General features: G+C 31.1%; 1 protein-coding gene across 1 annotated transcript; it reads left to right on the top strand.

Moving 5' to 3' along the window:
• Positions 1–12266: 12266 nt before the first annotated feature.
• Positions 12267–14103, top strand: LOC149493092 (berberine bridge enzyme-like 18). The gene has a single exon (XM_089715395.1). It carries the CDS (start codon positions 12282–12284, stop codon positions 13890–13892), a length of 1611 nt encoding a protein of 536 aa, XP_089571521.1. The 5' UTR covers positions 12267–12281; the 3' UTR covers positions 13893–14103.
• The last annotated feature ends 2220 nt before the right edge of the window (positions 14104–16323 follow it).

Raw genomic sequence — 16323 nt, 5'->3', positions numbered from 1 at the left:
TAACCATTTGATTGAGCTAATTAACTTTTTTTTTTTTTTTTTTTTTTTTGGAAAAGAAGATATTATATGAATATAAAATTCTTGTAAGGGCATAAGCTGCCATGTTAGCTTGTTTCCATACACAAGACACACTAATAATACTGTCTGAACTAAGAAAATTTTTACAGTCTGTTCATTCAAAAAAAAAAAAAAAAATTACAGTCTGCAATAGTATTACCATAATCTGAATTATCATCATAATTTTCATCTAGAGCATTATAAAGCATCAGAGCATCAACTTCAACTTGAAAAGAACCTTGTACATAATTATGTAAGCTAAAAGCTTCAGCCATTTTTGGTGAATGCAAACCTGCAAATGTCCCAAACTTTTAAGTTTCTTCTCAGTAAAATACACATTATTTTATATATTAATAACATTGTTTGGAACAAGTGAATTCCACCAACTTTTGTGAAATTCATTTAGAAATCCATATTCATAGAAATCCATATCATTCTATGCACTATTTGAGTGTTTGAATGCAGCTGATCCAGCGTACAAGTTAACTATGTTCTTGATTCCAAGTTAAATATATAACTACCAACTTGTTCTCGATTAAGTATGTTCTTGATTACAAGTTAACTACTACTATAAGATACTAGAAACTTCATACTATAAGTAATCCACTTTACTATAGTTAATTAATTCTAAAAAACATGTAAAATCCAGGATTAACTTTTATTTTAGAATTAATTTTTTCAGAAAAAATATAACATATTCATCGGTGTAAGTATATTAATTGAATGGTGTTATATTGATATAGAACCCCAAGATCAATATGGAACTTAGAACTCCCCATCAATTTGAACCAGAAAAATTAACCACCAAGCAATCATGATTTTGATTTATTCTTATACCTAAGAACTCAACTCAAAAGAACTTAAAGAGAAAATTTCAGTATATCCCCTTTAAACCCAATTTGAATTAGATATTTAAAAATATAAGAAATAGGAATTGAATTTGAATAGCAATTGAACAAATCAATTACAATCCAAACAACATCTTATGCGTAAAGATAAAAGAAGGCATAAAGATAAGAAAAAAAAAAGGCATAAACCTCACTTTTACTAATCTGAAATCATCCAAAATTCAATCTCCCAAAACAAAGAAAGCTAATCCCTTTATATAGAGTAGGGGTGTACAAAGTGACTAAATAAAAACTAAAACAATAATTAAAACCATAAAGTGGATAGCTCTTCAACTTCCATAACTACCTTGACTCTTCATCTTCTACTTTCATGTCTCTTAGTTTTAGTGATCCAAAATAAGCCCAAATGGGCTGTCCAACCTAAATATATGGGCTCAAAATGAGTTTTGAGCTAAAAGCCCAAAAACTTCAAAATTGTCAAAATGGCTCTAATGATGTCATTACTGCATAAAACCTCCAACGTATAAATATAGGCTTAAAATGAACTCTAAATCAGCTCAAACGCATTTTAAATAATTTAGAAAGTATTTTAGGCCATATTTTAATTAAAAGTCCAAACAATCTATAAATTTCCTTATCCGAAAATTTTCCTGCTTTGACTCGCTTTGCCTCCATAACCTGTATTGTATCATTCCCTCCCCCTTCAATATGATTTGTCCACGAATCATGAGGTTTGGTAAATGATTTATCTGTGGTAGCACAATCATCATTATCGGTAGTGATTTCAATTTCCTCACCCTCTCCCGACTCACATTCCGCTATTTGCGAATTTTCAAGATACATATTACAATAAATGGAAAATTCAGAATTATATTTCTTGATTTCTTTGATATTATCTTCAAATGTATCCTGGTGAGTAGCTTGTCCTTTTAACTTCCTGATTTGCAAAATCTGATTGTCTAGTTTGCTGTTGATACCATCAAGTTGCTCGTTTAGGCTTTCAAATCCTTGTAGCATTATTGTCATGAAATCCATATTGTTTCTTTTGACTTCCTTTTCTCTTTCGTCTTTTTTTTTTTTTTTTTTTTTTTTTTTTGAAATTTAACAACAAAACAGATTTCAGTCCTCACAAAATACTCCCTTATGTATTTGCTCTTGTAATATGGATACTCGTGTTTCACTCGAAATCCTGGCTTTTATCCTTTTTTAAGCAGACACGCTCTTGCCTTTTGCCACTCAAGCTCTCTTTTTGGCTTTATACAAAAAGGGTTAGTTCAAATAGCAATCAATATATCCAAATGCATTCAATTTCAATTTAGAATCTATAAGAAAATCCTAAGAGCAAAGGTAGGCACTCAAACACCAGAAGCAAATAATATTGGCTCAAGGGTCAAATATTTATCTTGAGATTTTGATGATTGAAACAAAACAAATAAATTTAAATTATATTTTTTTTATGCTAATAATTTTATGCAGATTATATATGGAAGGTAATAAATAAACAAGGCAAGTCCTACAATTTCAAGGATCATGAAGACTATTGAAGACCTTAGTGGTTTGATTTTTAGGATTCTTTGTAGGATAGAGAGAACATCCATTTATAAGAATAAAATTAATTTCTTCTCTCTTTCTCAAAAGGACTTTTCGAAAATAACTCTTCAAAAATCAAAAGCTTTTTTCGTTCCTTGATTATCTTACCTAAAATGGAAAAGATCTTGTCTCAATCATTTTTGGTAATAAATATCTTAGAAAAAGCTTGTTTTAGTTTTTCGAAAATTATCTTCATAAAGGTTCGAAATTTATTCACTTACCTAAATTAAAGAGACGTTGTCTCAAACGATTTTGGTAATAAGAATAAATCAAATAAGATTTTTATGCTCTTCACTTTCGGAAACAAATTTTTAAAGAGATCCAAAATCTTAATTTTATCTTCTTACCTAAACGAAATATATTCTATCTCAAATCGTTTTTGGTAAATATTTATTTCAAAAAAGATTCATTTTATTTTCAAAAATCTTGTTTTTAAAGGAAAGTTAGGTTTTCTTTTATTCGCTTACCAAAAAAAGAAAGAATATTGACTCAAAAGATTTGGTAACAAAGATTTCCGTATCTTCTAAAAATGAAAAGTCAATATTCTGATTTGAAAAGGAGATTTTACTCTCTAAAAACTGGATTCTCATCTCTCTCTATAAAAAGATATTTCGTCTTTAAAAGATGTGAGAGAAAAAAGTTTTTAAGAGTGTTCGTCCATTGATCATATTTTTTATTTCTCAAAACTTATTCTCAACTCCCTTTATTTCTTTTCATCTTAATACTTTACGTTTTATCTTTAAAGTAAAAAGAAATTTTATAACAACTTCTTTTGAAAAACAGTTCTATATTATAAAACGATTTTCTAATTTTAAATATTGTTTTTCCTATGCTTATACTTGCATTTCTGTCTGTCTATTTAGATTCTATAATCTTTAGTAGACAGGTTTTATTTAATAAACATTTGTGTAATAACTTAGGTGAAAAGCTATTGTGAAATAGGTTATCAAGTAACCTTCTCTGTGAGAGAGATTCTAATGTCTTGAACTGAGTTTCTGTACTCTGTCAAAAACAGAAAGGGTTGAGGTTAACTAGAATCTTTGGAAAATCTAGTGGGACAAAGGGTAGATCTAGGAGTTGATCTATTGCCTTGTACTGTTGGTTTGTCTCTTACCCTTGAAAAGAGATAACATAGTTGAGGATCTCAAAATGAGTCTGGGGAGTGGATGTAGGCGAGTTAGTGCCGAACCACTATAAATCACTGTGTTGATCTTTTTATTTTCTGAAGTTTTGCTTGATACTATTTTACTCACACTTTTGTTTATATTTTAGAAATGCTGAAGTTGTTAATGGTTTTGATGTTCTAAAACTGAAATAAATTTTATCTTTTCTAAACATTAGAGCTCTGGACTTCTGCTTAGTGAATATACCCAGTTCTAAGCTGTTCTTCTATTTTCAGTATATTTCATTATTTGGGTTTCTAATCTTGGTTAAAGCTCTGTGAAGCAGTTCAAATTTCAATAACTGTCTTTCACATTATTTTTTATATTTTTCTAAACTTTATGAGGAAGTTCTAAACTTAATAGCGTTCCTTCATAAAGCAGTTTTTGATATTATATAAGATATTGTGAAGAAGTTCTAATCAATAACTGTACTTTTCAAAGTCTTTCTATTTCTGCATAACGCATTGTGAGGAAGTTCTAATCAATAACTTATTCTCACAAGTGTATTACTTTTCCGCTGCTATAGAATTCTACATTTTGTTTTTAAAGTTAAATTTTTATTTTTAGAAAACCCAATTCACCCCCCTCTTGGGTTGTGCCATACATATTCGGGACCACAAATAAAACTCTACCAAACAAACGAACAACACGTACTTGAAGGAAAAGAAGCATATGTTTGATTTTTGTTTAAAACAGGCTGCAAAGAATCAAATTTGATGCCTAATGATGTAATTAGATGCAATATGGCAGATACAAGAAAAGAAAACTAATGGATGCATGTAAATGACAAATTTGAAATGGATTTCCCTAAATTATACAAACTAAAATGAAGAGATAAGCAAATTTATGTAAGATAAGCTAATTAAACCACATCTGAGTTTTTTGGATTCAAATTAGTTTTGAACAGCTCAAGAACACAAAGAACAGCAAAAAAACTATATTAATAGTAGACAAAGGATAGAAAAATTACTTGGCAAACTGTCACGATCCATTTCCATGGCCGGACCGGCACTAGGGCCCAGGTAAACTTAAGGCCCCCGAGGCCCGTAGTAAGCCTGAATCACTAAAATTTCACTTTTCCAATATAAGTTTCAAACATTCAGCCCATATTACTATGCAAAATAAATCTCATAATTATTTTATACCTCGGCCCAAATTTAACATCTTAAACATTTTACAGATCGAATCCAATTTACAATACATCATATTTATAATATGGGCTCTCGTAATTATTTCATCTATATTAATACACGACTAAAAGTATATAAATTTTACAACTGCGGAGTCACTAACTGTTAGATATACATGGATTCTTACACACATGGTTACATAGTAAAATAATTATTGAACTAGGAAAATTTCATTCTAGCCTTGCGGCGAAGAAACTGAGCTTAAATCGAATTGAAGAGAAAATTACTTCCTGAGAGGTCAAACAAGACATGTGAGTTCTCTAAGGAGTAATAATTATTACACAACACACGCATTCACACAAATATGTAAACATATCAATCTAGTCATCCGACTAGTTATATGATCTCGCAGCTAGTCACACAAATGTCATATCACCAGCACTCACAATTATTAACATCTCCACATAATCACCTCACGTGGAAATTGGTCTGTGGCGCACCTAAACCCCCAATGAGCCGTCCTCACACATGGCTCACCCTCTCATAACGTGTGCACCAGGGAGCCGATCCCCTATATCCGGCCAACCGGTCTAATCCTCACTTGATCAGCCCTCTCATTATTTTTCCATTCTCTCTTTTCTTTTCCATACCAACAGGAGGCCACCCTGTGGTTTATCCATATTATCCATATCATATCAGGTGCACACGGGGGCACCGAATCTCCCATACGGCCAACGGTAGGCTTGGCCACGGTTCCAAAAAAACTGGAATCGAAACTGGAACCAAACTGAAAAGTTCCGGTTCTGGTTTAGAACCGAACGGTTCCGGTTTCGGTACGGTGACCAAACTGATGGTTCCGATCGGTTTTCCGGCGAATCGCATAATTTTAAATTTTAAATGAAATGAGAACCGGTTTAAAAAAAAAAAAAACTTGAACATAAAAAATTAAAAAATACACCTAAAAAATAAAAAAAATACTTCAATTAAATTTATTTTTTTAAAGACTTGAACATGATTATTTTCTTTAAAAAAAATTTTTCAACTGAATTTATTTTTTGTTTAAAAAAGTTTGAACATAATTTTTAAAAAAAAGGGCTTGAACTTAATTTTTTTTTTAAAAAAAATTAAGTTGCCTACATATCCTTGGGGTTTAGAGGAATCAAAGCCCACGTAGTTCTTACTTTGGTTCACAAATTTTTTTAAGTTCAATAATTGATTTAGTATTAGCAGAAGCATTATCAAATGAAATTGAAAAATTTTTTTTTTGTCAACTTATATTCATCTAAAATTGAAACAATTATTCTATAAATATTATTTGCAGTATGTTTATCATCAAAAACATGAAAAGCAATAATTCTTTTTTGAATTTTCCAATCATCATGAATCCAATTACATGTAATACCCATATAAGAATGCATTTGCCAATGATCACTCCAAATATCACAACAAATTGAAACACGAATTTTCATTTGAGAAAATAAAAGCTCTAGCTCTTTTTTTCCTTTATTATATAAAGAAATAATAGTTCGTTTTACAGTATTTCTTGGCACTCTTTTAGCAGAAGGATTTAAAGGTTTTTGACAATAATTATTAAAACCTACTTTTTCACCAAAACTAAAAGCTAAATGTTCCATAGAAATCATTTTTGCTAATTCTTCTTTTTGTATTTTTTCAGAATATTGAAATAAAGAAAGGTTAGAAGATGCGTACCCGGAAATTTGTGTTTGAGACCGATCAACTCCTATTTTTGTTGGATGTTTTGTCTCCAAATGCTTCCAAAATGATTCATAGCCGCCCGCTTGTTTAAATTTATAAGATTTTCCACAATAATTACAAATTACATCGTACATTTTCTCACCTTTGAATTTTTTCGTGAAATGAATGGCGAATATGTCGGAACTTTGTCTTGCTCTTCCAACAATTTGTGCTCGTTGCTCTTGCTCTTCTTGTAATTGCTCATTAAATTCAGATTCTTGAGTTGGAATTTCCAAATTTTCATTTGGATATCCCTCAAAATTAAATTGGTTGGGAGTGAGATCATAGATGTCGTTTGTAGGGATAGATGAATATTGTGTTTCTCCAATCTTTCTCTTGCCTTTACCCGAATTTGAGTTTCCTCCACTTGCCATTATATGATAATAAGATATAATTTGAAAAATTGAATAAAAAAAATTAGAGAGAATAATAACTTAATAAGAGAGATTGTAGAGTAGAGAAGAATAAATGAATAATATAGAGTAGAGTGTAGTATATTGTAGAGAGAGTAAGTAGAGTGTAGTATATTGTAGAGAGAGTAAGTAGAGAGAGTTGAGATTTTTTTATAATGAATTTGTAAATGAAATGAGGTATTTATAATAAATCCAAAAAAATCATTTTTCTAAAAATACCCTTGAAACTAGCTATTATGTAGCCGTTTATGGCTGTTGGGAGGGGTAATTAAGAGATTTCACAACAAAATTAAAAAAAAAAAAAGTGGTCTGACAGTTATAACGGCTAGAACCGCTGATTCGAACTGGCGGTTCCAATCCGGTTCTGGCCGATTTTCTGGAACCGCCGGTTTTGGTTCCAGAAAATCTGGAACTGGAACCGAACCGATTCGGCCCGGTTCTGATTCCGGTTCGGCCTGGTTCCGGTTCTCACCAGTTACGGTTACAGTTCGAAACCGGTTCGAACCGACGGTTCCGGTTCCCGAAACCGTAATTTGGCCATCTTTAGCCAACGGTCTTGTAGACCACCCTCATAAACCCATGGTGACCCAATTCATTCCAACTCCACTCAAACATGGCAAAACATTGTCACATCACAACTAATCAAGCATTGCAATTAAATGCAGACATATTAATCAATTAAACATCATAATGCAATGCACAATTAGACATCCATATTCAAATGCAAATAAATAAATAAACAGTATTAACAATAAACAACAATAATAAAATAAATAATAACAATAATAAACAATAATGATGAAAATAGAAAAATAATTAAATAAATAAATGAATAATAATGATAACAATAATATAAGTAGAGATAAAGAATTAATCTAATTATTCATTCACCTACTTATGTACTCAACTCACACAGTCCATCCGTTGGGTAATCAATCAAATTTAAGTATCCATCTTCCTTAATCTTCACCAGTTCCAATATAAAATTATTTAATAAATCATAAGTTAACTAAATTAATAGCTTTAGGGTAACTAATTTGTTAAGCTGTTAAAACTTACTTTAAGAATAACTAATTATAATTACTACCTATTTAAATTTGATTTTTAAGTCAATATTGAAAGTGGTTAGGCCTCCCAAACCTTAATTTATCAAAATTTCGCATCTAACTGTTAACCGACTAAAACTCGTCTTACTTTTCTTATGCACAACCAACTAATTTTAGACTAATGATCATCTATTCAACTAATTAACTAATTCTAATTTAGCTTCCTCCTCAAATCACCTAATTATAATAATAATTCATGTAGTTTATTTGACGATGTTTAAAATTAATTTGTAACTACATTATACCAGTTAACTAATTCCTAGCAAAGATTATATTTGATCCATTATTTATTCGAATTCAATTTAATCAATTAATAGTTTTAAATTCAGAGTTTATAACACAAATCGGGAGATAGGTCTTAGGGCATACCAATCGAAATTCGGGTGACGATTCCAGGATCAACGGGAGGAGAGGAAGATTCTGTCTTTTGGTGCCTCGCCGGTTTATAGCCACCGCCGTCGTGCACGGTGGCCGAAAAATCCCAAGCAATCCAGAATTTTGCAGTTCTCACAACAAAATGCTCGAAATCATTTGTGGAAGCCGAATATAGTGTCGTTTTCAGGAGGTAGTGGCTTGTTTGGCTGGATCGACCGCCATAGCCCTCTCCACGCCGCCGCTCGTGGTGGCTTCCATTCCCTCCACCATTTCTGTCGATTCTTTGATGGAAAACATTCGCGTGGAGAAGCTGAGTCGATCGAGACTTACCTTGCAGCTCCACATCATCGGAGTCTCCTGATATCGCTGTAGATTGATACTGTCGAAGAAGAAAGGAAAGAAAATCTCCCGTTCGTGCTTCTGAAGGTCCAATCATCAAGAAGGGAGGCGGAAACCAGAGCACCATTGCAAAGGGGGCCTGTCGCCATCTCGTTTCCGTCACGAGATGGCTAGAAAGTGGGATGCGAGGAGGCGAATGGCGCCGACGCAAGGAAGAGGAAGAAAAAGAGAAGAAAGAGGTAGGTTGGTTTATAGATCATTCCGGTTTAATTTGAACCAATTTGGTCTGATTCAATGATTTGACTCAATTTTCACTTGGTTTATGGATTCTTTACTGGTTTTTGAAGAATCAAGTTGGTTTCTGGGTTCCGTTTGATTTATATTTTTTTTAATTATTTTGTTAGATTCTAGAACATGTCCTTGATTTGTTCAGTAATAATCATAATAATCACGATATTTGATTTTAAGATATTTTATTTATATTGTAGTCACACACATATACATATATTTATAGTAGATTAGTAGCTGGAGTTCTATATTATTCTTAAAAAAATTTTTAAATGTTCTCAAATCGAAAATTCCGATAATATATTTGAGCTTGAGCCCAACTCACAAATTTGGGCTCGAATCAAAACTGTATCATATTTGCAGCCCACACGATCAAAATTTCTGATTTGTGATTTAATAAAAATTCAAAAGTTTTGAAAATAAAAAATTCGAGGTGTTTCACAAACCAATGCTTTGATACCAAACGATACGGAACCCCAAAATCACATGGAACTTAGAACTCTCCATCAATTTGAACCAGCAAAATTAACCACCAAGCAATCATGCTTTTGATTTGTTCTTATACCTAAGAACTAACTCAAAAGAACTTAAAGAGAAAATCCCAGTATATCCCCTTTAAACCCAATTTAAATTAAATGTTCAAAAATATAAGAAATAGGAATTGAATCTGAATAACAATTGAATAATTCAATTACAATCTAAACAACACTTTATGCATAAAGATAAAAGAAGGCATAAACCTCACTTTCATTAATCTGAAATCGTCCAAAATTCAATCTCCCAAAACAAAGAAAGCTAATTCCTTTATATAGAGTAGGGGTGTACAAAGTAAGTAAATAAAAATTAAAACAATAATTAAAGCCATAAAGTAGATAGCTCTTCAACTTCCATAACTCCCTTGACTCTTCATCTTCTACCTTCTTGTCTCTTCAAATTATAATGATCCAAAATAAGCCCAAATGGGCCGTCCAACCCAAACATATGGACCCAAAATGAGTTTTGAGCTAAAACCCCAAAAACTTCAAAATTGCCAAAATGCAACTAATGATGTCATTACTCCATAAAACTTCCCATGTGTAAATATAGGCCCAAAATGAACTCTAAATCAGCCCAAATGCATTTTAAATAATTTAAGAAGTATTTTAGTCCATATTTTAATTAAAAGCCCAAACAGTCTATAAATTTCCATACCTAGGCATTTTCCTGTTTTGACTCGTTTTGCCTCCATAACCTGTATTGTATCATATACATATTTATTTATTATAAATATAATCCGTTTTGATACCCCTACCTGAAAATATATTTATAGACATTGAATTTTAAAAATCTCTATTCAATGCACTACTTTCAGATCCTCTTACATCCTCTTTCTTCTTTTCCTTTCTAAGTTCATAATTTAATATACAGTCAATCACTATGATGTAATAAATGCTCATATTATTTATGTGGTAATCTAATTTTTGTGAATGATTTATTATGTACTTGAATTTACAATTTTGGTGATATTACATACTTTTCCATGTTAAAAATAATGATTTTTTGAACAACAAAGAAAAATAAGATTTTATTAGTGAAATTTAAGAGAAAAGATAGGAAAAAAATCCACAACGCCAGCAATTACACCCAAACCATCGGGTTTTCCCCCTAACAGCCATTGAACCTAAATCTGGAGTGTAGAAAAAAAAAAAAACCTCCATCTTACAAGAGCCATAAGAAAACATGACAAAAAGCAGAAAAGCCAAAAGCATATGGCCTAGGTTAAAGATTCAACCTCAATCTACTTTTCATGAGAGAGGAAAAGAGATTGACAAAATGCATAAGAAATTCCATATTAACAATAATAGTTTTTAGTGTTCTTATGTTTTACATGGTTAAGTCAATAAGAAAATAATAAACAATTATAACTAAATAATATGAATTGATATTGTATACCTCTCTTTATATAGAGACTCGTAATTGGAATCCTTATTAGATACCTATTTGAATACTATTTTAGAATGATTGGCAATCTATCGCAAATTAATGGTGAATTAGGAATGAAATCTTCTAATCGTATACAGACTCTATGCAAAAATAATCTTTGATCCATATTATTAATACAAAAAGGTGTTAAATACAAATCACCATATTATTTGTGGGCCTAAACTATAAAAATACCCTAAATTATCGGGCTTGTTTTAGAATCACTTTGAATTAATACCATGGATACCTTCATTTTAAAATTTAGATATATTAGCACCCCAAATCAATAATAGAGTTAAGGTTGTGAATAAAAATTAATATAATGGGACCCGTGTCAGACCCTTGGGTTAACTAAGAGAGAGAAATGATATTAGTGTAGAAATTATTTGTACAAAAACTATTAGCTCTGGTTGAGATCAATCGTTGAAAAAATTGGATTATATAATGAAAAAGAAAAAAAAAAAAAAACAAATAACCTATGTTCGGATTAAGAAAAAAAAATTATATTAACAAAATCAAGATCTTTTTTTTTTTTTTTTTCATGTAAAAAGGGGAAAGATTTGAAGATCTGTTTCAATTGGCTTTTCTTTGTTCTTTTTATTTTGAAGACAAAGGAACAAGTTGAAATTGTTTTACTAAAAGAATTAGACAAAATAATAATACACAGTAATAATTGTTTAAAATGAGAATCAACAATTGGCTATGCATATGAGATAATTTTTTATTATGAAAATAAAAATTTAATATACATCGATGGTCACAGCAAACTTTTATTGTACAAAGTACATATTCTACATGCACCTATTTTATTGTACAAAATTGAAAGTTCAAAATTTATCATTTATCCTTAAATATAATTTAATGGCTTCAACGTATTAATATATGAAGTAATGAATGCAATAAACTTGTTATTATAAAATTATATGCTATTCCTTATGTAAATTTTATTTTAGAAAATTTTTAAAATATTAAGAAATTGAATTAACTAAATTTAACTAGACAGTAAAACATAAAGTTATCACTAGATTAACTCTTGACGTGTTATCAACAACAAAAACTATCTTTTTCAAATTAAATATAGCAGTAGAAGAAATATAAATGGTCAAACATCGATTTTCACCAAACAACCTGAACTTTGTACTTGCCCATTTAATTTCATTTCAAGAAACCTATTCTCTCCCCTATAAATAAGGTACAGACATTCTTAAACAAAATCACATCCAAATCACAAAAGCTATAACCTTTACCATAAAATATGATTTCTTCAAAATTGTTGCCATTTCTTTTTGCTGTGTTTCTCTTCTCATTTTCTTGGGTAACAACTTCAGCTCATACCCATGAAGATTTTCTTGAATGCCTAGAGCTACAATCTGAAGACTCCAGCTCTATCTCCAAAGTAATTTATACTCCAATAAACTCTTCTTATTTAGCAGTCTTACAGCTGACCATAAGGAACAAAAGATTCAACACAAGCACCACACCGAAACCTCAAGTGATTGTCACCCCATTGAACCTTTCCCATATTCAAGCTACCATTACGTGTTCTAAAAAACATGACCTGCAAATTAGAATCAGAAGCGGTGGCCATGATTATGAAGGTCTTTCCTACGTTTCTCCAATCCCATTTGTCATTCTTGATCTAATTAACCTTCAATCAATCACCATTGATGCAACCAACAAAACTGCATGGGTTCAAGTCGGTGCAACAATAGGCAAACTTTATTATAGTATTGCAGAGAAAAGTCAAAATCTTGCTTTTCCGGCCAGTGTCTGCCCTACTGTAGGGATCGGCGGCCACTTCAGTGGAGGAGGATACGGCACGTTACTAAGAAAATATGGGCTCGCGGCAGATAATATTATTGATGCACAACTTATTGATGTTGATGGAAGAATTCTTGATAGAGCTTCAATGGGTGAGGATCTTTTTTGGGCTATTCGCGGTGGCGGTGGAAATACTTACGGAGTGGTTGTTGCTTGGAAAATAAATTTAGTTGAAGTTCCTTCTACTGTAACTGTATTTACAGTAGAAAAAACTCTTGAACAAAACGCGACTGAGATTGTTCATCAATGGCAATATGTTGCTGATAAGTTCAGTGAAGATTTATTCATTAGGGTTATTATCGAAAGAGTTAATTCAAGCGGAAATACCACAACGATAAGAGCCGCATTTAATTCTTTCTTTCTTGGCGGAGTTGACAGGCTACTTCCATTAATGCAAGAAAGTTTTCCTGAACTAGGGTTAACTAAAGAAGACTGTACTGAAATGAGTTGGATCGAATCTGTTCTTTATTTTGCCGGATTCTCAAACTCATCTTTAGAGATTTTGCTTGAAAGAACTCAACAGAACGTAAGATATTTCAAAGCAAAATCTGATTATGTTCAACAACCAATGCCGGAAGTTGCTTTAAAAGGAATATGGGAAAGGCTTTTTGAAGTGGAAGTGGGTTCAGGCCAATTGATTTTCAGTCCTTATGGAGGTAGAATGAGTGAAATATCAGAATCTAGCATTCCATTTCCACACAGAGCAGGAAATTTATATAACATTCAACATTTAGTGTATTGGGATGATGAAGGAATTGAAGAATCAATAAGGCATATAAGTTGGATAAGAAGGCTTTATAGTTTCTTAGCTCCATATGTTTCTAAAAATCCAAGATCAGCTTATATTAATTATAGGGATCTTGATATTGGAATTAACAATATTGGAAATACAAGTTATGAGCAAGCAAGTATTTGGGGAATTAAGTATTTCAAGATTAATTTTGATAGATTGGTTCATGTCAAGACTCAAGTTGATCCTGCTAATTTCTTCAGAAATGAACAAAGCATCCCTCCTCTCCTCTTAGTGATGTTAGAGATTAGTTAAGTACTATGATAAGCTAAGGATGTTTGTCTTTGATTGGAAATATCCATACATTTATGTTCATGTCACAATTCTTTAATTGTGTGGGATATGGTTAGGTTTCAGTTTCATGCATAGTGTATAAAATTTGATGGTCAAAATAAAAATAAATATAAATAAGTGCTTCTACAAGATGTAGTTCAATAGTTTTTACAATAAAAGTTTCCTTTGTGAGCATCAATTTATGTAATATTTTCATTTCTAATTTTATAATAATATTTTATTGGTTTAATATTTTAAAAGAAACTTTGAGTGTTGAACTCGTATCTAATTAATCTCCATCTTCAATTACTTGTAGAGAAATTAACCATTTGATTGAGCTAATTAACTTTTTTTGTTTTTTTTTGGAAAAGAAGATATTATATGAATATAAAATTCTTGTAAGGGCATAAGCTGCCATGTTAGCTTGTTTCCATACACAAGACACACTAATAATACTGTCTGAACTAAGAAAATATTTACAGTCTATTCGTTCAAAAAAAAAAAAAAAATTACAGTTTGCAGTAATATTACCATAATCTGAATTATCATCATAATTTTCATCTAGAGCATTATAAAGCATCAGAGCATCAACTTCAACTTGAAAAGAACCTTGTACATAGTTATGTAAGCTAAAAGCTTCAGCCATTTTTGGTGAATGCAAACCTGCAAATGTCCCAAACTTTTATTCTTCTCGGTAAAATACACATTATTTTATATATTAATCCCATTGTTTGGAACAAATGAATTCCACGGACTTTGTGAAATTCATTTAGAAATCCATATTCATAGAAATCCATATCATTCTATGCACTATTTGAGTGTTTGAATGCAGCTGATCCAGCGTACAAGTTAACTATGTTCTTGATTTCAAGTTAAATATATAACTACCAACTTGTTCTTGATTAACTATGTTCTTGATTACAAGTTAACTACTGCTATAAGATACTAGAAACTTCATAATATAGTTAATCCACTTTACTATAGTTAATTAATTTCTAAAAAACATGTAAAATCCAGGATTAACTTTTATTTTAGAATTAATTTTTGCAGGAAAATATATAACATATTCATTAGTGTAAGTATATTAATTGAATTGTGTTATATTGATATGGAACCCGAAGATCAGCATGGAACTTAGAACTCTCCGTCAATTTGAAGCAGTAAAATTAACCACCAAGCAATCATGATTTTGATTTATTCTTATACCTAAGAACTGAACTTAAAAGAACTTAAAAGAGAAAATTTCAGTATATTCCCTTTAAACCCAATTTGAATTAGATGTTTAAAAATATAAGAAATAGGGATTGAATTTGAATAGCAATTAAACAAATCAATTATAATCCAAACAACATCTTATGCATAAAGATAAAAGAAGGCATAAAGATAAAAAATAAATAAAAAAAACAGGCATAAACCTCACTTTCATTAATTTGAAATCATCCAAAATTCAATCTCCCAAAACAAAGAAAGCTAATCCTTTTATATAGAGTGGGGTGTACAAAGTGAATAAATAAAAACTTAATAATTAAAACCATAAAGTGGATAGCTCTTCAACTTCCATAACTACCTTGACCCTTCATCTTCTACCTTCTTGTCTCTTCAAGTTTTAGTGATCTAAAATAAGCCCAAATGGGCTGTCCAACCTAAATATATGGGCCCAAAATGAGTTTTGAGCTAAAAGCCCAAAAATTTCAAAATTGTCAAAACGGGCCTAATGATGTCATCACTGCATAAAACCTCTAATGTATAAATATATGCCCAAAATGAACTCTAAATCAGCTCAAATGCATTTTAAATAATTTAGAAAGTATTTTAGGCCATATTTTAATTAAAAGCCCAAACAATCTATAAATTTCCTTATCCGAAAATTTTCCTGCTTTGACTCGCTTTGCCTCCATAACTTGTATTGTATCATTCTCTCCCCCTTCAATATGATTCATCCACGAATCATGAGGTTTGGTAAATGATTTATCCGTGGTAGCACAATCATCATTATCGGTAGCGATTTCAATTTCCTCACCCTCTCCCGACTCACATTCCACTATTTGCGAATTTTCAAGATACATATTACAATAAATGGAAAATTTAGAATTAAATTTCTTGATTTCTTTGATATTATCTTCAAATGTATCCTAGTGAGTAGCTTGTCCTTTTAACTTCCTGATTTGCAAAATCTGATTGTCTAGTTTGCTGTTGATACTGTAACATCCCTTCCCGGTCCACCCGTAAACTCGAATGAACCGAGCCGAAACGTTACAAACTAGTTGACAAACTGACCTGACATGCTGAAATCATAATGGATATTGAATATAATATCATGCTGATGTTATTTACATTAATAATGTACTGAATATTTACAAGACATGATGTTTGTTTACAAAATGAAATGGGCCCAACTGTGTGCCCTGTACAT

This window comes from Jatropha curcas, chromosome 10, assembly GCF_041381405.1.
Source record: "Jatropha curcas cultivar XTBG-Jc1 chromosome 10, XTBG_Jcur_1.0, whole genome shotgun sequence".
Classification (NCBI taxonomy): domain Eukaryota; kingdom Viridiplantae; phylum Streptophyta; class Magnoliopsida; order Malpighiales; family Euphorbiaceae; genus Jatropha; species Jatropha curcas.
This window is presented reverse-complemented; position numbering and strand designations above follow the sequence as displayed.